The sequence below is a fragment of the Struthio camelus genome, chromosome 2 (genome assembly GCF_040807025.1).
Source record: "Struthio camelus isolate bStrCam1 chromosome 2, bStrCam1.hap1, whole genome shotgun sequence".
Classification (NCBI taxonomy): domain Eukaryota; kingdom Metazoa; phylum Chordata; class Aves; order Struthioniformes; family Struthionidae; genus Struthio; species Struthio camelus.
This window is the reverse complement of record NC_090943.1, coordinates 12,814,347-12,839,840: the sequence shown is the minus strand read 5'-3', so window position 1 is coordinate 12,839,840 and position 25,494 is coordinate 12,814,347. Positions and strand designations below refer to the sequence as shown.

The 25,494-nt window shown below is 39.8% G+C and overlaps 2 protein-coding genes across 2 annotated transcripts; one reads left to right on the top strand and one right to left on the bottom strand.

Annotated features, from left to right (window-relative positions):
* Window positions 1–79: 79 nt before the first annotated feature.
* Window positions 80–7,365, top strand: IDI1 (isopentenyl-diphosphate delta isomerase 1). Its single transcript, XM_068934320.1, has 5 exons — window positions 80–326; window positions 1,588–1,763; window positions 2,604–2,696; window positions 3,982–4,112; window positions 5,275–7,365. The coding sequence occupies exons 1-5, from the start codon at window positions 175–177 to the stop codon at window positions 5,590–5,592; spliced, it is 870 nt and encodes a 289-aa protein (XP_068790421.1). The 5' UTR covers window positions 80–174; the 3' UTR covers window positions 5,593–7,365.
* GTPBP4 (GTP binding protein 4) lies at window positions 6,304–20,545 on the bottom strand. Its single transcript, XM_068934319.1, has 17 exons — window positions 20,350–20,545; window positions 19,377–19,547; window positions 17,970–18,073; window positions 17,752–17,888; window positions 17,012–17,112; window positions 16,519–16,611; window positions 15,799–15,990; window positions 15,649–15,714; window positions 14,741–14,830; window positions 14,151–14,261; window positions 13,801–13,878; window positions 13,641–13,692; window positions 13,000–13,100; window positions 12,041–12,238; window positions 11,097–11,162; window positions 9,731–9,865; window positions 6,304–9,160 (listed from the first exon to the last, which is right to left on the bottom strand). The coding sequence occupies exons 1-17, from the start codon at window positions 20,395–20,397 to the stop codon at window positions 9,008–9,010; spliced, it is 1,896 nt and encodes a 631-aa protein (XP_068790420.1). The 5' UTR covers window positions 20,398–20,545; the 3' UTR covers window positions 6,304–9,007.
* Between the last annotated feature and the right edge of the window lie 4,949 nt (window positions 20,546–25,494).

Sequence of the window (25,494 nt, the reverse complement as noted above, 5' to 3'; positions counted from 1 at the left end):
TTATTGGCCAGCGCCGTCATCCAGCTCCGCTGCGATTGGCTCTGCCTGACGCCTATCCGCCCGTTCCGGCAAGCCCCGCCCCCTCGGCCGGCTGAGCCCGAGTGGGGCGATCGGACGATGCGGTGACGTTCGCGTTTCGGGGCGCTGCCATTGGCGGGAGCGGCTGGACGGGCGATGTGGCGCGCGCTGCGCCGGGCGGCCGTTGCGGTGGGCGGCCGGGCGGCCGCGGTGCCTTGGGGGAGCCGCCGCCGCCGCGTGCCGGGCTGTCGCGAGCCGCCGCACCTGTCCGCCGCGCGCCTGTGGGGAGCGAAAGCCCCTGCCGTGAGGTGAGGGCGGCGGCGGCGCGGTGGGGCGGCGGGCCTAACCGGGGGGCCGCTGAGGGAGCGGGCGGGGGGCGGGGGGGAAGGGGACTCGGGAGGGGAGCGGGCCCGGGGGCGCCCGGAGGGCACTCGTGGCTTAGGGGCGTGGTGGTGGCCGAGGGTCGCAGCCGCTCTCGGGGTACCGGCATGGGAGTCGCTCGGGATTCAGGGTCTGAAGCGTTCCCTGGGGTTGGGGAGCGGGTGGTGTCGGGCTGTGCGGCGGCCCTGCCGGGTACGAAGCCGGGAGCAGTCGCCGCCCCTGCCCCCTCGGGGCTGCAGCTGTCTGCGCCTGCGTCAGGTTTTGTCCCAGACCGGGTATGTCCGTGTTACCTCCCTGGGAAGTCAGCCACTTGGGGGAAAATATGGTCGTTCCCCCCCCCCCCCCGTTTACTTTTTGGTTTTGAAGGTGGTTTGTATCAGTTGTCATTTGGTAGGCGCTCAGTTTTTCTGGTTATGCATTTCTTAGCATTATGTATGTTATCCTGTAGAACAAGGAAGGGAAGGCTTTTTTGGTAAAAGTTGCAGCAGATGAAATGTCTGAAACTGCAATCAAAAAATGTGCCCTGCTTGAAATACAGCCGAGACTTTAGATTACGGAGTAGTTTAAAGGTGGCGATGGCTTGTTCTTTTTTCTGTTAATGACTTAAGAAAAGTACTCGGGGTATACACACACGGTGGTCAGGGAGGGAGAGGAGCAAAGATTATGAAGATTGGTTTTGTTTCTTCCTGCTTTGGAAGTGTCTTGAGCAGTGAAATCTGATTGTTGAGCTCTTACTGGGGGAGAGGGGAAAGTGTATATATTCACGTACGTATATTCTCTCTCTCGCTCTCTCTGGCGTTGTACTTGTAATGCAGAGTTATTGAGCAGAGACTGTGGGTTTACACAGATTTTTTTCATTAGTTCTAGGTGAAATTTAGTATTGAATTTTCTGTATTATATCAACCTATCAAAATGTTACATTTGGGTTCTGTTCTCCTGCTGCAGCTGTTACACGTAGTTTCAGAATAATGAAAAAGAAATGCTTTAAGCACCTACCCTATGTTGCAATATAACATGTATTATGGGTAGGAAATTTCAGAGAACTAAAAGGCTTGTAAAACCTGACAAATACAAATGGCACTCAACTTACAACAGCTGTGTCAGAAAACCCAGCCATTTAATCATTCCTCATGCTCTGCCTGAATCTTCTAGGCATTAGTATTGCTGAATGACTCTTTTTCTTTTCAGTGGCGTTCTCAGTAGAACGCATATTACTGCCACAATGCCTCAAGGAAGCACAGATAATCTGGATGAGCAGCAGGTGCAGCTCCTGGCTGAGATGTGCATCCTTATTGATGAAAACGATAACAAGATTGGAGCAGATACTAAGAAAAACTGTCATTTGAATGAAAACATTGATAAAGGTACAGCTTGCTTACTAATTGAACCAATAAGTGTGATTCCATATTTTCACAAATATATTAATTAAGTTAAAGTCACTCGCAGGTGGGTGCTGATCAAACCAGGACAAGGCTTCCCTGCAAGGCTTACAGTGTCAAATTTCAAAGAGTTGCACTATGAGGGAACAAACCATTAGAGGCAGTAGCAAAGGAGAGAAATGAGTGATTACAAATATAAGCTGTATGTTTTGCAGAATATTTAGAATCATGCATTTTGGTTTTAAAATAGTATTGTTTTTCTCTTACGTGTCTGACTCTGTGTGGCTCTTCTAGAACACCACATGCTTCTTTGCTGAGTTCTTTATGAATAGAATAGACTGATTTTCGGTGGCTAGGGCAGAGTTCTGCCTCAGCTACTGGCGATCGGAATGTTTTGTGTTGTCATTTTAATTGCTTATCAGTTTTATTTTTCGTTGGTCAAATTTGTGGATTTTCACGTACTCTTTTTTTGTACTCACGGGCGCTCTGAAGAAGGACATAAAAGCTACGACGACTAATCCAATTTATGGATACTAAGCCTTACTAGAAGCTTGCCTGGATGGGCACCTTCAAAATGGTGAACAAACAGAATTTAGTAGATCTCTGCTGTTGTCTTCTTGTTCTTAGCACTTCTATAATTTCCTAATGTTAAGTCTAAGTTGAAGTAGAAACCTAAGTGAGAGTTTTTCCTCAAAACCTTGTTTTTTAACATGTATGATTTTTGACTGTTGTGGGTGTTTGGCTTTATCTTCTAGGCTATTAAACTCTTATCCTTTTTATGTTTTTTTTCCTCCATTAAATAACTTTCTGTGCTTTTGTTTTTAGGATTATTGCACCGAGCGTTCAGTGTTTTCTTATTCAATACAGAAAATAAACTGTTGTTGCAGCAGAGATCATATGCTAAAATTACTTTTCCAGGTTAGTACAGACACATACCATACTTACCCATATGTTTTGTTTAAAACGATGCCTGTCTAATCTTGAGTGCAACTCATTCTGAACTTTAGAATTTACTTCTTTGGAGAGGTTATACTCTCAAAATAGTTTGAGAAGTATTTTTTTCACGGATGAAGCAAGAGAATGGAAACACTAGCTTATTGGAACACGTGTGCTTGGGAAATGATTCTCTTGTGACTTATTTGATCCTGTTTATGCAAATATGGAGTATGTGTTGTTTATCTTCTCTGCTGAAAGGCTTAATTAGTGGAGCTGGAGAAGTTGCTCTGGTACCTAGAGTTTAATTGTTTTAATTCCGCTGTAACGTGAAGTTGATATGTTATGGTGTCATTCTGCTTGGGAAGCAGTTGTATTGTGCTTCAGTCAGAACAGTGTACCTTTTAGAGGTCTTAAATGCTTTTATCGCCTATAGAAAAACTGAAACTGCAGCCAAACTGTATCCTTTTTGAAGACTCCCAAACTATTGCTAGCAAATGCAAAGAAGCATAAAAATAAGTGGCATGAAACAAAAATAGCTTACATGAGACACATTGGAAAAAACCTAAAGCTTTCTGTTTCAGAATTGCAGCTCGAAAACAAACTTGTTTCTAAGCTTTCCCAACTTGAGGAAGAAAGACCTTTCTTTCCTTCCTGAAATTTTTACTTTAAAGAATTGTGTTTTCCTCAATCATTAACTAATCAAAACGGTCAAGTGTAGTTTGTAGGTAATTAGACTATATTTTAGATGCTCTTGAGTTAGATTCTTAAAGATCAAAGGTTGGCTGATGAGGGCTGCGTTACTGATTAGTAATTTTTAATATGCTTGATGCAGATTATGGAGGGTCTGTTCTTTTAAGTGCAGGTGTAAACTGCCTACATGCTGCTTCTACTGTCAGCCGATTTTGCAAGTTGCGGGAGAATTCTCAAAGCTCTGTTACGTATAAACCCCCTAAAGTTACTTTAAATAGCATTTGCAGATAAACAGGGTCTTTTTAAACTGGCTTTTTAGGTAGAGGCTCTCTTGGGTCAGAGGATGAATGTGTTTGCATATATCAAACACTTAACGTGCCAAGTAGTACTTGATGGGGGCAATCCCTGTGCAAAATAGGGAAAGAAAAATAAGAGTTGAAAATATCCTCCTTGCCGTCTGACCTTTCTCCTCTACAAAAAAGAAACAACACTCTGAGATATTGAATTGCGGTCTTGCACCTCAGGGTTTTTGAAATGCTTTATACTGCTTTAACGCTGTATTGATACAATCTCGCAGGTTGTTTTAGCAACACTTGTTGTAGTCATCCGCTAAGCTATCCACTAGAACTGGAAGAAAATGATGCCATTGGTGTTCGGAGAGCAGCACAAAGACGACTGAAAGCAGAATTAGGAATTCCCATGGAGCAGGTAAAGGAAGGAGGGGAAAAAGGGGAAATCTTCTTTGATTGATTGATTTACACACCAAGTGCATCTGGCAAACAGGGTCAGCCTGAGACCTAAAAATGAATTCAACTTCAGCTTTGGAGATGTAGCGGACTTAAAGAATATGAGATTTTTTGTCCTATGTTCTGGAGTCTCAAAGGCTTATCTCACTGTGTGGTATTTTAGAGTATTTCAATGCTAAAACTAAATATGAGCCAAAAAGTAAATCACACAGTAACGAAGCATTTTATTGCTTCAGTTCTAACTGTGGGTGCCTGCGTTGTCCAGTTTGGCTAGCTATACTGCTTGCCCAAGTGGTATGAGAAGGCACTGTGCTGTACTTCCTCCAGAATCTGCTGTAGGGGTTCTGTACAGCTGGCTCCTGGAGGGCCTTGCTGTGAGCATGCTGGACAGTGCGTCCATGCAGTGCCAAGTTGCCTGCGGGAAAGAGCAGCCAGGACACTAGGTGTTTCTTCCAGAACAATCACACGACCTACTTCTGGTAACCTTCTTTTGGCAACTTGGGAGTGCATAGAGAGCAGGGTGAAACTGGCTGAATTATACTGGTGGTTGAAACCTCTTTCCACACTGTATAACTAAGTATATTTGCATCACGGGATGAGGGAGAAACGGTGTGATACTGGGAAATGAGATGGTTAGGTTGTCCCAGAGTCACTTAGTTTGTCTGCAACTGGCACTACTCCCTGGTAGATCAATGCTGTACGTGATTTATCAACAAGCAGTTTTGGTCTTAGCTTTAAATAATTGTCAGGTCTTTTAGTTGGGAACTACGGGGTAAGTGCAGGTGTTTCAGTATTGATTAGTACTTCAGTAAGTGTTTGTCAAGCTCTGGTAAACGTTATTTAAAACTTACGTTATTATATAGAAGAAACCTACTCAACATACTATAGGACTGTAGGATAAATCTGACTAGAGAAATGTTGTGTCTTCTATGTGATCAAAGTGCAAGTGCAATTAAAAGGGGTTTCTTTTTCCATATAACTTACTAGTAAAGAAATACATTACAATTGTACACCCAGAAAAAAATAATGTTTTAGGAAGAGAATAGTAGCTGTTAATTATTCTGTAATGTCTAGCAGTTTGTTTTTTGTCTTGCTGCCTGTTCTAACGAGTGTTTTGCTTGTAGGTAACTCCAGAAGAAATCTCCTATCTGACACGAATTCACTACAAGGCCCAGTCTGATGGGATTTGGGGTGAACATGAAATAGACTATATCTTATTTATACAGAAGGATGTAACACTGAATCCTGACCCCAATGAGATCCAGAGTTACTGTTACGTGACACAGAATGAACTAAAACAACTCTTAGACAAAGCCTCCAGGAATGAAGTTATGATTACTCCATGGTTTAAACTAATTGCGGAGACCTTTCTCTTCAAGTGGTGGGATAACTTACCTAACTTGAATACATTTGTTGATCATGAAAGAATACATAGAATGTAAATGGCCATGGGTGAAAGATGCTGAAGGCTAGCAATGACATGCCGTCTCACTAACGGTGTGTGGTAATTCAGACTCAAGTGCTTAAAAAAAAAATGGTCCATCTGGAGCACATTTAACAAGTAACTTCATACAGAGATTGTTATAGTCTTTTTTTTTTTTTTTTTTTTCCCTCAAATGCCTCCCCTAACCCCTCCTTCCCTGTGGGTGAATTTAGCTTGGTCTAATTTAAAATGAGTAATGGTAACATAACAAGCCTCCTTGCTTTGTCTTTCTCCATTACCCTCGTCATGTGATGTGAAAGAAACCTCAAGCTGTGTGTACCCATGTTGCTCTTATTTCCTTGTGTAATGACTGTGTGTGCTGGCAAGGGAATTTGGATATCACCTGTCCAGCTTGTTCAGTAGAGATAGTATCCTTTCAACTTCACATGACTTACTTAAACTCATTTCTAATCGATATTTCTAAAGATGGAGTTCTACACTGATGTGGGGAAGACTGGTTCCCTAAAGAAAACCAATTAGTTCAAAGCAATCAAGATAATTGCAAATAGACCTCTTCAGCTACTGTACTGTCTCATTTAAAAAAAAAAAAACAACAACAACCACCACCACCACCAGTACATAAAAGCTTAAATAATTAGATTGTCTGTGTGGACTGAGTTCTTTGAAACTTGAAATCTTGCACTAATACAAAAAAAAAAACCAGAGATCATTTAGTGTATCTGAAACTTTTAGTATCTTTTGCAATGGTGCATCGTAAAAAAGGTCTGTCATAGCTTTAGATAATAAACGCTTCCACCCCTCCCCCTTTCTGGTTAAGTAGTAACTAAATACTGACTAGTTTTCTGGACATCTCTAATTGAAAAGAAATGGTCAGTTATACCAAACATGAATGCTAGATACCTAACATAAGTTGACCCCTCCTTTGGAGGAGGGGTATGCTTTAGATGGCACTTCTCCAACTTCCAGAAAACAAAGGCATTCTGATGCAAGCTTTTTTTCTTTCAGTATCTGCTATGAGACCCTTTTTGAAGTCCCTGAAAACTCAAGCCTGCTATTTAAGTAGTTGTTAAAACTCCAAAATTTAAGCTTGAAAGTTTATGGGTTTACACTATGTCTTAAATTTTAGTCACTGAGAAATTCTACTTGAGTGTCAGAGCTACTCTTTTTTGATCTTGCAATCAGTTACTGGTTAGCAGAGTAGGGTTGTGTTTTGTTTTCTTTTTTTAATAAGACAGTGAATGATCAAGGGTATCGCAGTTTGAATTTAAGTACAGTTTTTTTGTCCCTGAAAACCTTAATTGTGATGTCTTCTGATAGCAGACCATTCAAAAAAACTAGTTTTTTTTTGAGGTTAATCTCTACCACAGTTTTCCTAATAAAATAGGATGTTGTTTATCAGTTCTCCCTGGATGTGAAACATGGCTGTAACTAGTCTGTGCCTGGTTTCAAAGTAAAGGTAGATTTTTTTCAAAAGCTTAACCATTTTTCTCTTCCTCATCTCGGCTGTTGCAACAGTTATGACTGCAGCATTGAAGCTATTATGTATCTCTTCTGGTTCAGCTTTTAAAGTTTTCAGGTCAATACACAACAACTTGACCCTAACTGATGTGTTCTCTTAAAAGCAAATAATGGTGGGAGGGGGGAATAGTAAAGTAACAGCTCTGTTGAATTCAGTGCAATCAGCTACATGACCCAAGTAATGTATTAAAGTACTTTTTAAAGAAATGTGATTTTAAGGATAAGACTAAGGATTAAAATACTTAACCTAAAACCTTGGACTGTGGGGGATTTTCTTTTGTTGTTGTTTTTGTTTTTTTTTCCCCCAGACTTACAGCTATGTGAAGAGTAACCTGTGGAGTTACTGGACTATAAAGAACAAACTGCCTATTAAACATCACTAAAGCAATGTGATTGGGGGTGGGTAGCAGGGCATAACTTTGTTTTAACAAAGTTCTACTTATCTAGTTCAAATGGCCAGCTTGGAACAAAAGCTGACAAAGCACACCCTGAAATAGAAAGAACATGTATAAAGAAGCTGTAAGCAAAGTTTTGCTACCAGTTTTTTTTTTTTTTTTTTAAGCAAAACATCACAACTTTTAAAGAAGTTTTTGACATTAATCTTTACAGAATTTGAGAATGTTTTCTAATACAAAGCTTCCTGCTTTACTAGAAGGGGAAAGAAATCAGAATTATACATAATGTTCCATTATATAAGTTGGCAGCTGAACAGCCCTGTTCTCCTTTTGTATTTGAAAGAGGTAGTTGGGGAAAAAAAAAAAAAAGATTAAGGATCCCCCTGCCTTGCCGCTTTGGTACTATTTTACATGTGCATTTTATTGGACTTCAGTTTAATCTTAAAAACTGTGTTTTATAATTGCTTTGTTCGTGCACTACATTTATAATGCATAATTTTACTAGCCTCTAGATATTTCCTACCTTGTTTTTAACTAGAGACAGAATATATTTGACAGAATATATAATATTCTCAGAATATTTGACAGAATATATTTTGTCTTGAACAGATACACAACTTTTAGTACATCAGCCTCTAAAGAAAAAATGTATTCCTAAACTGGGAATGACAGTAGCATAATTGACATGAACTTAAGACAAATTTTTGACTCTCTTACATATTTCAAATATGTAAAAATCCCAGTTGTAACTTTACCTGCCCATGTTATTACAGGCGTGATTACAGCTCAGTATTGAAACAGCAACTACTCCAGCTTCAGGGATTATTTAGCTTAGTAAACAGGCAAATATTTTTCCTATTCGTTCAAAACTACTTCAGTGCACAAACACTAACTTTGTACAGTGCTTGTCAGTCTCCCATTCCTTCCTCTGGAAAGACTGTGATCAAGGTAAGGGTATCACTTTCATTAGAAGTGTGAAAATAGTGAAAAAGGTCAGTATTCTCACCCACCCTTCCCCCAGAAAAGTGCAACATGAACTCACCTCTTTTACACATCAAAGAATTAACTCAAGCGCAGACAAAGTACAGAAAGCCAAGCCTCACTGGTTCAGTTTCTTAAGGGTGCATTTTTAGTTCTCTTGGGATTTTTACCTCCAGCCACTTTACATTTCTACATTTCTAGATTTAACCTCATTTTAAATCTAGTTTTACATGAAATTTTAAATACTTAATATTGCTACAAGAAGGACATGACTAAGAAAATCAAGTGGCATTTCTGATGTCTGTTTACAAGTTGTTGTGCCACTGGTTTTGACAGAAGTTTCTTGTGCTATAACCCCCACAGAACTGCAAGAGCAAGACGCTACAATTGTTCCTCTCTGAGCTGCAAATATCTTAACCCTCAATACCAATGTATACTTTTTTAATACTCCGCTTTCACTAAAAAGGAAAACAGGACCAGAAATTAGTTTTAATAAACTTATGTTTTAATTCAGAAGGCTCATCTTCTTTGAGTTTTACCAGATTTTCTCTTTCCAGCCAGCAGATGTTTTGGCTTAGAATCAAATACATGTCTGTCCGCCTCTCCTTTCCTGCCCAGGCGATTCATTTTCTTTTGAGCGTTCTTTGCCATAGTCTTAACCTTCTTCACCATCTATTTAAAACCAAACAAATAAACAAACTGAGTAACTTCTCCAAATAGCTTTACCTTTTAAAAACACAAAGGTTCACGATTTTAAGGAAGACATGAAATAATACACAACATAAGCCACCTACTGCAACTCCACAACAGTATCACAACAGTATCAGTGACGCTAATTTTCCTTAGCGAAACTTTTTTCCAATACAAAAAAATGTGATGTTGCTATCCCTGGAGCTCCTAACTCATTATAGGCAGAACTGCACTGTTTGATTATGGAGCACGTTCAGTTTTAGTTTTCAGTCCTCTTTTTTATTTGCAGTTAGAGAATTACATTTTTAAAATGTAGTTTCTTAGTCTGTACTACTACATGTTATTTTTAAGAATGAATTAGGTCCTTGGGAAGGTACAGTGACTTCAAACCAACAGTATGAAGCCAGACAAAAGAGAGATGAACAGGAAGGAGTTCTATTTTTCCAGATCTTCTTGACAAATATAACCAGCTCAGAATTAAGTTTCCCAGAAGACAATTTAAATAAAATCATGCTATTTTAGTTCCTACAAAGGTAGATAACTTTAACAAACCTTAGCATCACGAAGACCAGAGACATCACGCGGTGGGCGAGACGAACTGCGACTGCGTGCCACAGATTTAGGGGTTTCAGATTCGTCGCGTTTACGTTTCCTTGTGACGCTACGGGACCTTCTTGCGTAATGTGCCTGAATTTCAAAACAGTATTTTTATTATTAAAAATAGGAAAAATCAGCACAGACAGATGCTGGGATTTCAAATTAGGTTAATATTCCTTCATCCATTTCAAATCAGGTTAGTACGAAAAAGCAGGACACGAACTGGTGTAATACATTAGTTTGGCTATACCGTAGCAACATAAAGCCCTTGTCAACTGTTGATCATCATCTGTCTGTCCTACAGCAATATTCAAATTTTAGTGAATATTAGCATGTACTCTTAAAAAGTAATTCCACCGTTTTCTGATTTTTTTTGAGTAAACTCATGGATAAAAGCTCACAGAAAAATTAATGGATAGCAATACTGAAGCAATTTTACAACAACCGCAAAAAAGCAATGAAGAAACCCACTGTGATTACTGGCTATCAGTCTGTAGGTCAAAGCACAAAAGAATTTCAGACATAAAGACTACCATCCTACAGCGTAAGTATTACGTTCTTCCTCACGGAGATAGCTTCTAAATCAATATGGCATGTCAGCTCTGAGAACCATAAATGTTTTCTTCAGATGTATAATGTTGACATTCCTTGTTCCCTAACACTTGGTTTATTTAAAGAATTAAGGTCTCAAGTTCCAGATAGCCGTAACAGTGCTAAATTTGCCATACAAAATGATTTTTTTTAATTTGATAAAATTAATGAAAAATAATAAGATAAAATGATTCCTCAAGGCAAAACTAGGTTCAGAAGTCCTACTCCATGACTGTATTGCATCTAAAAATGCCAGCCAGGCAATCAAAAACTTTAATTAGAACTCATAGCATTAATGAACTGTAAAAAGATAAGCCTGATCTGTTCATTATTACTATTTCTGACATAACAGTATCCCATCCAAAAAAAAAAGTCTCAAAACTTTAAGAAGTATGTTTAGCCAGTCTCAATTTGTAAACCAAGTTCTTGAATCCTATACAAATTCAAACAAAGTTCTAATAGAAAGCAGTGCATATGTACATTTGGGATTCCTTATACATACTTGGGGGGGGGTGGTGCGTTCAGGCTACCCAGCCTGTTACAACCATGTCATTCAAACATTCCAGTATTTGCTGCCTCATTCAGATTTCACACTTCCTCCTTAATAAATCCCACACCTCTCTCTTCTGCCAACCATAGTAAACATTTCAAATGTGCTCAAAGAAATTTAGCATACAGTGAAACCGATCCCTTTCAGATAACCATAATATTTAATGAGCAAAAAGCTTACATCATCTTTATTAGTCATGTCCAGTCCAAGATCAGTCATTTCTTTCTCTAGCACCTTCCGCTGGACCTGTAAAGAGAAAGTTAAGAAATCACGTTTCTCTTTAAAAATGATGGTCCTATCTAATTTTTGTCTTAATACATGGCCATAAGCATAGGTATATACGCTACATATTTATTCTTTATGGTGCATTGCTCAATCATATTATGCAAGTCACAACTTCACATTCACTTAATTCTCTTTATCCATAAATTCTTCTTCACAGGATTTGTCCCAGCACTCCAAAAAAGACCTTTCAAATAGTTTGCCTTTTTGGAAGGGTGATAAAGGGGAAGGGGTGTTTCTATCAGAAATGTTTCCTTCTCTCCCAAAAGGCATACACTGTACCGGAGCAAAATTAGGGCATCAAAATGGGGAGCAAAATTAGCAAGATTCATTTTCTGAAAATGTCCGGTTTTTACAGTTTGGTATCAGCCAATCTTTTTGGACCGGTTACAAGAGTTTTTGTCATTAGAAAACGTGGTGTCTAGCTTCCAAGAAGAAACATCTGATCTTTTCCAGCACAGGAAGGCCCCGTAATAAATTTTACACAATTTTAATTTGAAATAATGATCTCAAACTTCTAACTTCCCATATTTAAAAAAATAAAATAATTTAAAAATCCCATACAGTAACTCAACTAAATGAGCTGGATTATATTCCTCAAACCTTTTTCTGCAATATATACGGCCATTTTACAGAAAACTCATTTGTGTGACTTAATACAAATCATTTTGTATGTCTCCATAACAAAGATCAGCACTCCTACGAATACAGAAGAAAGCAAGCAAGCATGAGGGTAAAATATGAGAAAAAGGGATCCGTTCCCCTATACAAAATTAATATACATTTTTATACAGTTATTATACATCAGCAAGATTTTATTATAGAATATGTTCTGTACTTGCCTTCTTAGCCGTTCGAGGCATCCTCGGACCCCGTGTATCTTTCTCCTTCGACTGAAGGATTTTCAGTTTCTTTTTTTCTCGGATCTGTTGTGCCAGATGTCGGATTTCCATCATTTCTTCATCTTCACTTTCTGGTTCACTGTCATATTCTCCAGCAGCTTCTCTCAGTTCTTCCTCTTTTTCTAATTCTTCTAGTTTCTTAGAATTTGAAGAGATCAAATGAAAACCAAGATGTTTGTATTTGGACCACAAATTCACATCCTTGACTTATAATTTCAGGATCTCAACGTTACATTTTCGTACTGGCCAGAGCCATGATAAAAACACCATGCGGACCCTTCAAAGAAGGAGCTACGTTACTCATAATGATCCTTCCAGCCATGCTTAATGCAGTCAGAGAAATGGATTACTGTGCAAGAAGCCATGGGGTACAATACTACGCAGGCTTCCTAGCTCACATCATAGCATAGTTTGGCTGCATTTGTATGGCTGCTGTGAAGTTGCCCATTGCACTGATGTACTGTACCTTCTTCACCTGCACTAGCTGTGCTGTTTATGGCATTATACTCTAAAAAATTCTTCTCTTTCTATGTTTAGCGTGAGTCTGCAGCACCAGCAGCTCAGATGAGCCCAACTACATAATGAGCAGCTCCACAGTCTGCACTCACTACTCACTGGGTGAATGTTCGTATTATTAATAATACATATATTTTGATAACTGCATTCCTTCTCTCTACAGTTAAAAGAGTCAAGAGGTTACCTTCTGATAAGGTAAAGCAATTTTCCATTTTTCTGAAATTCTGTCCTTAGTTATTCAGAGAACACTGTCTTTTCCCATGGCAAGTTCAGACAATGCAGACCTTGTTTTCATGAAGCACTATTTTATCTAATACAGTAATTTACACTAAATAAATGAATGACAAGGCAAAAAGGCGTAAAAAGAATAACGGAAAACTCACCCTCATGATATCCGGATCAATATAGTCAAGTATATTATGACCTTCCCATATCTCTGGTATCTTATCATATTTTTCAGATGAATTCATCAAGTCCCAGTATTCTTTAAAAAAATTTTTCAAAGAGTATTCAATGTTAGAAGACAACACTCTGATCACAATGAAAAAATTATGTTAATATTCCTAAGTAGCACAAATCTGACTGCATCTCCGATAGATATTCAAAAACCCTTCTGATCACCTTCCTAACTGAAAAGATTGTGGGACAATGACAACACCCACTACAAACACCTAATAAGCAACAGATACCCAGCTGAAACAGAATATATGCAGCCTCTCTCATCTTGATACCTCCTTGAAGAGGATTGTATCAAGAGATACCGCAATATAAAATAAAGGTAAAAAAACAACTGAATCATCAGACTAGTTATTACATGTCATTAATTCTGAAATGTGAAAACACTGAGTCACATCACAGAACGAGTTAATAAAGATCAGAAGTTATGGAACAGAAGAAAAGGACAGTATGCAATAAAATAAGGCCATTGATACTTAGTTGAAATGAGTCACGTTTTGGTATTCTTCCTGAAGACAGAAATAGTCAAACTTCATCATTTAAGTATTGAGACTTATATAATACTTACTCTGGAGATCCAAAACATAATCATCTCCCATTTCAAGTTCAAGATCTCTCTCCTGCAAAGATATACATGGCTTTATATGCCTTCTGGTTGCAAATATGTGTGCTAATTCAGGAAATTTAAAAACCATCTACTCATTCCCTAATTAAGAGATGCCACTTACCAGTTTCTTCCTGGGTGCGTCTACTTCCATTCGTTTCTTACGTGCTATTGCTCCCTCAGGTATAAAAGGCAGCCGTTCCTGAAATTAATGCAACAATCCCCCCCATAAAACAAGAACGAAATGCTTGAATCTGTAATTTTCATAATGCCATAAATTACTAATGTATTGTATTCTCCAAGGAAATAAAGTCCCAAGCTGACTCACCTATCAGCAGAGACATTTATAGATGAAAAGTAAACAAATCTCACCACATTAATCTGTTCACATGTTGAGCCAAGACAGAATTTTCATTCGGCCTATCTTTCAAGAGTACCGGAAAGTATACTAAAAAGTGTAAATAGGTAGCCTACCTTGTTATCTCTTTTAGTTGGTATGGCCAAGTGTAATCTATTCAACACTTCATTCACTTTATTTCCTTTCATTTTAGTATCAACACGATGGGCCAACAGTCTGTCACAGGCCTAAGAGTACACACAGCAGTATTAGGGAAGGAAAAAAAGTCTTCCTGATACAACAGTGCAGTAGACTTTCAACCCCAAGTACCCAGCCTCACATCTGATCTAACATTTATTCTCTTACCTCCCTAGCCCTCAAAAAAACCTCAAGGTACTTCAATATAAAAAATAACAAGGGAAGATGCACGAGTTATATTTTTCGTATAACTAACTTTTACAATGACAGCTGACAAATTATATAGATAAAGCAACAAGACCAAGATAAATCTAACCATGAAATTTTAAAATTATGAATTACATTAGATATAAGTAAGTTTCCAGGAAGAGGTTTGCATCTAAATCTGCTGAGGCTAAACACACTACCAAGGATAGCATGCTTAAAGCTTGTCACTACAATGCACAATTTAACAGCAATTAAATTCACGCGAATGAGACAAAATAGTTAAATGTTCATCTGGAAAAAAACTAATAGAAAAGAAACTTACTTCTGTTTTAACTTGGATTACACCTTCTTCTGTTAAAGTACTTGTCTCTACTACAGAAAATCCTTCTGCTTGAAAACTTTCAAATATTTTCTAAAATAGAAGCAATATTTCAAAAAATCACACTCTGCCCATTTCTTAATAGAACATCACCATTAAGAACAGAAATTTTAATCCAGTTATCAACACAGGCAACTTGTCACTGAGTATTTTATTAAAACGTATTTCTAAAAAGATGACCAACTTTATGGCTACAGTCTTATTTAAATTTTTTAATTTCTAAGCATATAACTAGCTTCTACGAAACAACTACAAAGGACACATAACCAAAAAAGAGAGAAAGAGAGAGAGAGACAGAGAGAGAGAGACAGAGAGAGAGAGACAGAGAGAGAGAGACAGAGAGAGAGAGACAGAGAGAGAGAGACAGAGAGAGAGAGAGAGACACAAACTATGTGCATCCTTGAACTTGTGCACATCAAAAGCCATAACCCTGGATATACACAAACTCTTGCCCAACAGGGGCTTCTACAGGCTTCTACGGAAATTGTTCAGTGGCACCTCTCCATCTAGTGCTCACTGGCTCTGAACTTTTACTGAAAGGGAAATTATTGAACAGAGCTATTCAGTCTTACTTCCAACTACCGTGGTAAATGGAAGTTCTCACAGCCTCCAAGACTTCTGAAACAGCTAAAGGGTTGCCTTCTGCTTAGTATTAATAACATTCAGGCAAGTATATACATTACACACTGCAGGGCAAGACCTGGAAAATGACTTTCCATTACATTTTTCAACAGTTAAAAATTAAGAAATGCTGTGTAAAAGTCTTTGCCCAATATGAATTATGTTAGCCCACGATAAGTACTTTTGTAAATTTCAGAAGAAAGAGAGCAAGCTGGGGGAAGCATTCTAACCTGACTCTCTTCAGGAAGTTCTGCAATCCTCTTCACATCACACTTGTTTGCAACAATTATCAGTGGCTAGTAAACAGAAAATAAGCACCATTACCCGAGTTATCGCATTATAAAAACCTGGATTCGATTAACAATGTAAACCAAATCTACCTTGTTAGCGAACAACGGTTTAATATTTCTGAAGAGTTCCACTTGCTCCTCCAGGCTATGCCCACACTGTTCAGACACATCCATTACATAAAGCACAGCAGCACGAAGATGTGCAAGTGCAGTTATAGCCTGCATCTCAATGGTGTTCCTCTCTTCCAAAGGATGATCCAAAATACCAGGAGTATCTACCACCTAAAATTCACATAAATATAATTAACTCAGGCCTTATTACCAGATAATTAATACAGCATTTGTAAGGTGCTTGATTGTTGGTCAACACTGACGTTTTCGACAACAGCAACGTTCTTTTCTTTCAACCACAAGTCAGTCTGCAAACTCAGCAAAATTGAGACCATGAAAGTGGAATAACGGGAGAAGAACGTGGTTTCAGAATAGCAAATACTACAAGTGCTGAATGAGTGGGGAGAGCCCGGCCCCAACCTTGCCCAGAATTGGACAGTGACAAAAAAAGTCTTCAGTGACTAATTCCAGTTCCCATTCCTCCCTCAAACTGAAACACATACATCTACCTGTACATTTTTAGAATAGATTTGGACTACTGACCTCATTTCACATATTGCATTAAAAATCTTGCACAACAGCTCTCAGACACAGTCTGTCTCCTCAAGATAAGAAAATGTAACTCTCATTGCAAAATAGGAAACCAGACCACAAGCAGTTAATTCGTTAATGAAAATACAAGATAATAGCAGTTCTTACCTGCCAACGTAGATATTTATAATCCATGTGTCCCACAAAGAGAGATTTTGTGGTAAAGGCATAAGGCTGCACTTCTACATCTGCTCTTGTAACCTTAAAGAAGATTCATTCATAGACATTTACTAAAATTTCCTGAATTGGCAAGCAGTAAATAATAATTACAATACACTTCCTTTGCTACAGAAAAGCTAACAAAATGGTTATTCTGGCACATTCTCTGCAGGAATGTCTTTATCAGAAAATATGTTAATCAGTTACATGTTACTTCGGTAAAGGTAATGATACAATATCTTAACACTATTTTTAAGCCAAATCTGTTGTAATTTTCAATTTATCCCACTGTGAATTTCTTTCAGTCTCTACTCACACGTTCAAATTTGTTACCTCTGACATGAGACAGTGCCACAATGACACCAAATTGTTTAAATGTTACCTTAAAGTATTTTAAATTCAATGGTACCTCAGTCTTATTTTTGAAAAAGAATTCACACACCTTATTTATAAAGCTAGATTTTCCAACATTTGGATAGCCACACAACAGAAGAGTTCGTGTATTTGGATCGATGGTTGGCAAACGAGACAAATGTTGTCGCACTGAAACATTAAATACATCTCTTAAATGCTTGTGATAATTTAAGACAATTTAACAAAAAATGGAAGAAAATTCATATTCTGAAATGCATATGCACAACTTAACTGGCATTTTGGAATTGATAAATTGATTCACTGATCATTTTTGAAAACATACAATTGTTTGTTAACTGCAGAATTATCCACATACAAAAAAAGAAACCGTACAAATACTTTAAAAGTCAAAGTCTCTGCCCATGTCACCTAGAATGACCTGATCAAATCAGGCAGCACACGGTGAAGTAAGGAATAAAGTTTAGAAAATGTTTTCCACTAATTCTTCAAATATATGTAAGGAAAGATAATAATAAATAAAAGCATGAATGTGACTTTTAGGCAAGGAATATTTTATAACTGTAAATAATAACACTTGCAAAATTTAAAGAATTTTCAATGAGAAAACTACTTAAAGAATAAATTATAATTATTTGGGGGTTTTGGAACTGTCTCTATGGTTCCTCTACAACTTTGCTGTATTAAACATATTCTTGCTTTTTTAGTGCTACTGTTAACGGTAACACTTTCAATGTTTAACTGTCATCTGTAAGGATGAATTTTGCATCCTCTTCAGTAGCTTTATTTTAGCCTATTTAACACACAAACCTTGCTCCAAGTATTCCAAGCTTTGTTTCTGCCTTTTGATAATTGTGCACATTCGTCCCAGAGCAGCACGTTTCAGCTGTTTGCAGCGGTAAAGAGAATCACCATATTTCATCAGCCTCACATAGTCTTTAGCAACGCTGTGGGGAGACAAAGGGCTAAGAAGTTAGCCAGCAACCAAACGGACAAGGCACAAAATAGAAGAAATGAACATTCCTTACTTGTCAATCAGATTTTTGGCAATATTAATCTGTCCTAAAGCCAGCTTGTAGTGATCTTTGTCATAGAGAACATTCATCAGATCTGCGTAAAAAGGATGAATATCCTAAAACAAAAGTATAAATTAAAATTAAGCCCAACATTTTCCTTCTTTAAGCTGACAACAACGACCTACGTTCCTTTTTTTCCTCAATTCAGCAACACAAATAACAACACAAGCCAGACTGCTTTCGTTACTCTCTTAAGTAAAGAGAGCAATCTGCTTAGCCATTACCTGCATAATTCTTATCAACTTTCAATGTCTTCCGCAAAACATATTTTGGACTGACTCATACGAAGTTTCCATTTCACCTTTTACTTTGTAATATACTTCATTATTACATCTTTGAAGATTTTTGTTAATAAAGAAACTGCAAGAAGCCTGTAGAAGTAGTTTCTAAAAGCCCATCTGTGCTGCAGCAGGACCAGAGGAACAAGGTAACACCTCTCTTTTTCTGAGTGCTACATTAAATCCTGCGTAAGATTGGATAAACAGCATTTCTTTAATGCCCAGATAAACCCTTCAGCATTTTAAGGAAGCACCATCTTTACTTCAAATTGTTTAAACAAACTTCAAACAAGACGTTTTAGCTAATCCTGTATTTATTTGCAGAAATTTCATCATGTGATGTTAAACAAAATACAGAAGATATTTGGGGAACTCTGCAGTAATAATCACTGGATATGAAAACATCAGCAAAAAATATGGTTGCAGGTCAACAATTTAAACACCCATAGAAAACCTGACTGGATACATGGAGTATCAACTGCAGCTGTTGGGAAGTTAGACTTAAAAGCATCTTGTCAAAGTGTGTTTTCAACAGTATCCTTCACAGGGCTGAGAACAGCGTTTGTGTTGTCAAGGTAAATCTTTTGAAGAACTGCAGATGGGAGGTAATGCAATATGTTTGGATATTTCTTACTCCCTCCTGTTTGGATATTTCTTAATTCCTCTTGGTATTTTCTAGGAAAGACTAACCATGAATATAATGGCTTACATTTACATACACACAGAAAAATTAAGCAGACCAGGTACAACAAACAAACTTTACAAAACCTTTCTTTCTCACCGTTCAGTAGCAGATTCTCTCAAATTGACTTGACCAGAAAGGTAATGCAAAAACCTTGCAAAACTCATCATTCAATAATCACTTATGAGCAGAATTTAGACTCCATTTCCTAGTAGGAAAATTGTATTTTTGTAGTACAGGTCTGCTAAAGATACCCCTTCCCCACCAGTCAAAACGCGCTAAGCACTGAATCAGCTTAGGCCAAAATAAACTCAAATAAAACCAGTACAGCACTGCAGAAGTATTTATGATGCCTTGAAAGCAAAGTTCCTCTCCATTAACAAATGACAAAACACTTACGTCTAATTTGGGGAAATCTGTTAAGATCTGAGTGAGTCTATCATGGTAATTCTGTTGAGTATATTTGACTTTTCGCATGTAAAACTGTCGAATCCGATGGATTTGATAATGCTTATGAATGACAGTTGGAGTCTTTCGCTGAGTCTTGGACAATGTCAAATCTATGAAGTCCTGCAATTAAAGAAACATTATTAATCACACAAACTGCCAAGGCCTAACAACACAACAAGGGCAATAATTTTATTCTGGTGCAGCAGTAGGCAGACCAGGTAAGTGCATCCACGCCATATCACTAGTTCGGAATGCAAGAATTTTGCATGTTTTAAGATAAAGCTGCTTATTGCAAGGTTGTTGTGGATGTAGTAAAGTCTAAATATCAGCATGGTCTAGGTTAACACTAGTGTCCGAGTTTAATATTAACGGTTTCTATCGCTGAACAATAACATGCAGTTTGTATGTTCTCTAACCAGTTTTTGTTACAGTTATTTAAGAAATCGCCTCCTGTCCACGTTTTCCACAGCGGCAGCTGGATGTCACCTGCGGCTCCCAAACGCCACCAGACGGGTCGTGTCAGGGAAAGGTGGAGGAGGCCCAAACCACGCTACAAGCTCCGCCCGGCACGCGTTTGACTCCCATGTCCGTCCCAGAGTAGGAGAGAACTTCATTTTGCCATTTCAATCACCGCCGCGTAGCAGCGAGGCTGCACATTAAACTACCCGCCACCATTTTGAAAACGCAAAACGGCCGTTCGCGGGCCCGCGCGGCGCTCCGGCAAGGGCCGCGCCACCGCCCCTCAGGGGCCCTCCTCGGGCGGGAGCGCCCGCTCGCCGGCACCCCCCCCCCTCCCCGCCCGCACATGGTACGCGCCCCCAGGCCCACGAGCCCCAGCCCAGGGCGAGCCCACAACCCCCCGGAGGGGGGGCATGGCGAGGTCCGAGGCCGCGGCGGGGCGCGGCGCGAGCGGACCCCGCACCTTGGCGGAGGGCACCACCGTGATCTTCTTGAAGTTGTAGAGCGCCATGCCGCCGCCGCCGGGTCCCGTCACGCCGCGCCGCGCCGCCGGAAGAAGGGGGCGGTAAGCGCGCCGCTTCTCGCGAGGCGAGGCCGCCGCCCGCCCTTCCGCCGCGGGGTTGGCGGGGGGAGGCGGCGCTGCGCGGCCGCGGAGGCGGGCGGGCGGGCGCGGTGCGGGCGGCGGCTGGAGCCGCTGCGCGCCGGTGGCTGGGCGAGCTCGGGGCAGCGGGCGGCCGTCGGAGCCTCGGGAAGGTGGCGGCGGTTGCGTGTCGGGTGAGGCTGCCGGCGGTCCAGGGCAGATAATTTGAGTATCCAGCAGCCGTTACTCACGGGGGCGGCAGGCCTCGGGGTGCCCGAGTGCCAGCGTCTGGGGAGACGTGGGGAGCCAGTGTCCAAGGCCAGCTCTGCGCGGGATCCGTACGGGGTGACTTTTCCGCTAGCAGTTTTTCCTCCTGATCAGACGAAGAAGGGAACGCGATCAGGTCATTTGTGCTGTTTGGGGTTGCGTGAGTGCCTTGCTTCCAGCTGGACCTGGGGGCATGCAGCTGTGGACGCTTCACCTCTGTCACCTCTGCTGGATGGGGCAACCCTGAACACGCGCACCCTTCCCTCCTGTTTCCGTTGGGGGGTTTTAATAGCAACTTTCTATAGCTTATCTCAAACTAAATTGTAAATCCGTTCAGGTAAAGGCAAAGGTTGAGTGAATTCTGGAGCAACTTATGACCTGGACAGTACTCTGTGCCATGTTCTTTGTTGCGTATCTCCAGCAGACGTGAGATCCGAACCCGCCCTAATGCACAAACTTGACAGGCACCTAAATGCAAGCATGTAATTCAATGTGCATGTCTGTCCTTGTTTTCTACCTGATGCTAATAGTAAGTGGGCATGTACTGAAGTATTTCTGTTTCAGATAAATTACAAATTACCTGGTACAATATGGAAGAGTGAAGTTGGATTAAAAATTAGGAATTCTCAGCTTCCACATGTTTTTTTTCTCCACGCAAAGCATGACATTTTCCACTCGAGAGAATACATTGTTCTGTCATTGCACATTTTTCTGCAATACTAGGTTTCTTATTTAAATGCATTATTCTTTTCACATTTACTTTTTTTTGTTGGGTTACTAATTTTGCTGAAGTGCTCCAAACAGCTGTCCAGTGTGCAGGGATTTTTAAGGTATTTGAAAGGTAATAATTTATCTAATCCGTCAAGTCAGTAGCTAATCTTTTCCAGAAATTATTTTTGGTAATGACTATTCAATCGCAAGCATGCTGTTAGAACCATCTCTGTTACTATGCTCTTTAGGTGATGCTACAGCTGCCCTATTATGATGGAGCGTGCTGCTTTGTAAACATTTTAATGTTAGTACTTCAGTCTTCTTTCTTGAAGTGTTCTTGAAGCAGTGAGATTTGGCTTCACGTTTTATTTATGTCATGTTTTGCCTATATAAACATATTTTTATAAAGTAGGAGTTATTCGCTAAACGTAATAAAAATGCCATATGTATGCTGCAGAAGCATTTATTACAAAGAAGTGGTTGGTGGGCTCCCTGGCCAAGTGGTGCAATGTCCTTTCTCATGCCCTTTCCCATCGTACCTCCGTCTGGGTAAGCTGTACAGCACAGCACATGGTCTGATTCTGACCGGGTGCCATTAGTTGCTCTTGTACAAGGTACAGTAATAATTGTGTGTTGTTTTTAATTTCAGAGTGATAGGAGTTGTAGTCTACTAGAGTGATGTTTTCAAAACTAAAACTGAGAGTATGTGGTACATGCCTGGAGTCTGACGTGGATATATGTGAGGGCATCTGAGTGGAGAAGGCTGGCTGGGATAGCGGTGGGAGAACTGTGTAGACCAAAAGGAACACAACCTGACATGGTCTTACCCCTCCTAGCTCCTGGAAGGAGTCTCCAGAGGACACCAGAACAGCACCCAAATTTTGTCCTGGAAGGAACTTGTTCTCTTGAAAAGAGAACAAGAGCATAGTAACGCATGTGCAGTGCAGACAGTTGGAGAACTTGGACCAGGAAGGAAATCAAGGTGCTACATTATTTGACGATTAAGACATACCCAGGAAGAACGACATGCTACTTAGACAGGCAAATAGACAGCACACGGAGATTCATGATGCCATTCTTTCCATTTTGCATCAGCGTGAAAAATGGAAGAGCAATCAAATCACCTTCCATCTCAAACGCAGCAAGACAGAGTATCAAGACATATTTGGCAGTAAGATTTCTTCTACTGAATTGCGATAACTAACTTTAAAAACGTGACAGAAACACTGTCCTTACTCCTCTCAGTAATAGTGCGGTGTGTTGTGTGGGAAGGAATCTTCTCTTTTAGAACAAGGTAGCTCTTCCTGTGCAACACCTAAGGTGATAGACTAACGTTTTGAAGAAAGAGGGAAAAGTTATAATTATTTAGTAGTAGTATTTATTGATTGCATGTGATCCAGTCAATCCAAGAATTATCTGAAAATGTGGTTCATTCAAAACAAGTAGTTCTGTAAGCAGAGAAACTAATTAATTCTCCTTTCCTTTGACTTTTCGCTTCATGGTAGGTCTCTGGTAAATAGTAATATCATCAAACCTTTTCCTGTAATTAGGACTTTCAGGAGCTATCTCTGTCTGTTTGTCTCTCTCTCGGTCTCTGTCTCTCGTTTGTGGGTGACAGGTTACAGGCCAAACGGCAAAGCTTTTGCATGAAGATTGTTTCACGTTCTGTCTAGAAGCAATCCAAAGCAGAATCTGCTTTAATGAGCACAGTACCGAAGATATAGATAAGGATCAAAGAAGATGCCAATTTTTCACTTTTTTTTACAGATCCCCCTCCTTTGATCTCTCACTTGTCCTACGTTGGATCTCAAAGTAACTTCAAATGTGTACTCTTCACATTCAGTCTTCAGCTACTGTGGAACAAATTAATGCCCTGCTAAATTTTCATATTGAAAGTTCGTTTTGCTGCCTGCCCAACTAATAAACCTGCAGTAGTGTCGTTCCCTGGATACGAATAGTGCATCACAAATGGACTTAAATAATAAAATAGTAGAGAAAAAAGGCTTTACAAGATTTCTGAAGTAGGGGAATGACCTACATGCAGCAAATAGTGAGCAACTTTTATCCTTTTATCAGAAGAATCAAATTCATGAAATTCAAGTTTTAGTTAAAAAATGGTGTTTGTGGCCCTTTATCAAACAGTTGTAGGTGCTCAAAGTATGATTGACGACTCCTGAGACTGCCACAGCTGTGGCATGTAGCTTCATCTCAAAGGAAACTCGAAAGAAGCCAGCATACCTCTGTGCACTCCTGGCAAATGAGCACCTGTCACCAGAGACACTGCTTTGTTTTGAAATTGAGGCTGCCGGTTCCCTGGGACGATTCAAGGCTTGTTACTGGTTTTAGTTCCAGAAAGACTTGCAGGCATATGCATTATTTCTACCTGAGCGGTTTTTTTGTCTGGGCATTTATGAAGAAAATAGCTCTAGTGAGATACTTTTTTCATTCTGTTGAAAAATTGGATATGACATTGGTTTAATATACGTAGTTTCTCTAAATTATCAGGTGAAAACTTGAAAAGTAGCCTCAGATTTAGGGTACCTAATCCGAGTTGGATTTGCAAAACGGTTTAGTGGAGTTATATATACTTAGAAGATTGGTGTATTTCCATTAAATACACCAAATCATTGCCGTCCTGTCCCACAAAAGGAAAAGACGTGTTTATGTAGGTCTTTTCCATCTCTAACTACATTGATTCTGTAGAATTTCTTCCAAATTAATTTAAAGTCTAAATCAAGATTGCCTACTGTTTCAACAGCATAAAGCTGTTTTCAGCATCAAAGCTCATGTGTTAAAGTTTTAAAGCTAATTTATCAAGCAAAATGGCATACAATGAACCTTGCGTGAGTGAAAACCTCAGCCTCCTGTTCCCTTACCAGGGAATGCTTTTGAGGGGCTGTTATTTGGCAGCTTGTTGGTTTGGCAACAGTATATGGCACCTTCCACCTTCTGATGTCAACAGCTTAACTCAAACCAACAGGCTGATCAGAAAATGTTAATTCTGAAGGCAATTTTACTGCAGAGGCAGAGATTAGACTCAAAAGACTTTCATGTCAGTATTCATTTGGCACAAAAATAACCAGTCCTGTTCTGGGCATCTCAGTGAAGAGACGCAGACCTGAATACACCTGGCAGCTTCCCTAACCTCTTGCTCTGTAAGTTGGCTGCGAAAGGTCAGAGCCAAGGGACATTGGTAGATGGCAATTACAGAAACTACTGCTTCTTCTACAGCAAATCCTCAGGACTTAATCAGGGAACATGAATATCTGGACTGTGAACCCAGTACCATTGCATTAATTAAATACAGAAAATAAAGCTACAGACAGGCAGGTACCTGCAGTGTCTGAAGTATTATTGAGAGCGTGATTTTATTTTGAGAGTATGGCAATTTATGTCAGCGCACAAAAGGCAGTGAAGGGAAAGTTCTGAGACTGAATTATTAAGTATCAGACTCTTACTAAATTATCATTACAAAGGGCATGCGTGGTAATGGATCAAAGAGCTTTGGAGAGCAACAATACTGCTACAGATGAGTAATGCCTTCTAATCTCTCTTGGTAACATGGCTGAGACACACTTAGGAACACTCTCAGGAATGCAATATATTGCGTGTTAATAGTTGTAGTTTCTGTGTAATCCTGGGAAAACTTTCAAGTTGTTAAGGAAGTATAATAAAGACATGTCGTGCTATGTCTTTGCCAACTGCTTCTCTTTAAGGTTGTTTGAGGAAAGAGATGGCTTAACCAAAATGGAGAGGGAGGCATATGTCCTTTTGTTACATGATTTGCTGCTGTTGCGTTAAAGAAGATAGCAACAGCGAGCAGAGGATTCTCTCTGTTGCCTCGGCAGTTGCCCTGCCGGAGGTCTGGCGGGGGTGGCTGGTGGAAGGAGCCCCTTGCCCTCGGCATCAGGATAAGCAGGGTCACATCAGCGCACTGGGGTCAGGTCAGAACCACTCAGGCCGGGAAAGGCTCGCAAAGAGCTGCGTTCTCCTGAGCCTGTTCCTGTGGGGGAATTTGACCGGGAACGCAGGCCAGGAGAATCCTCTAAA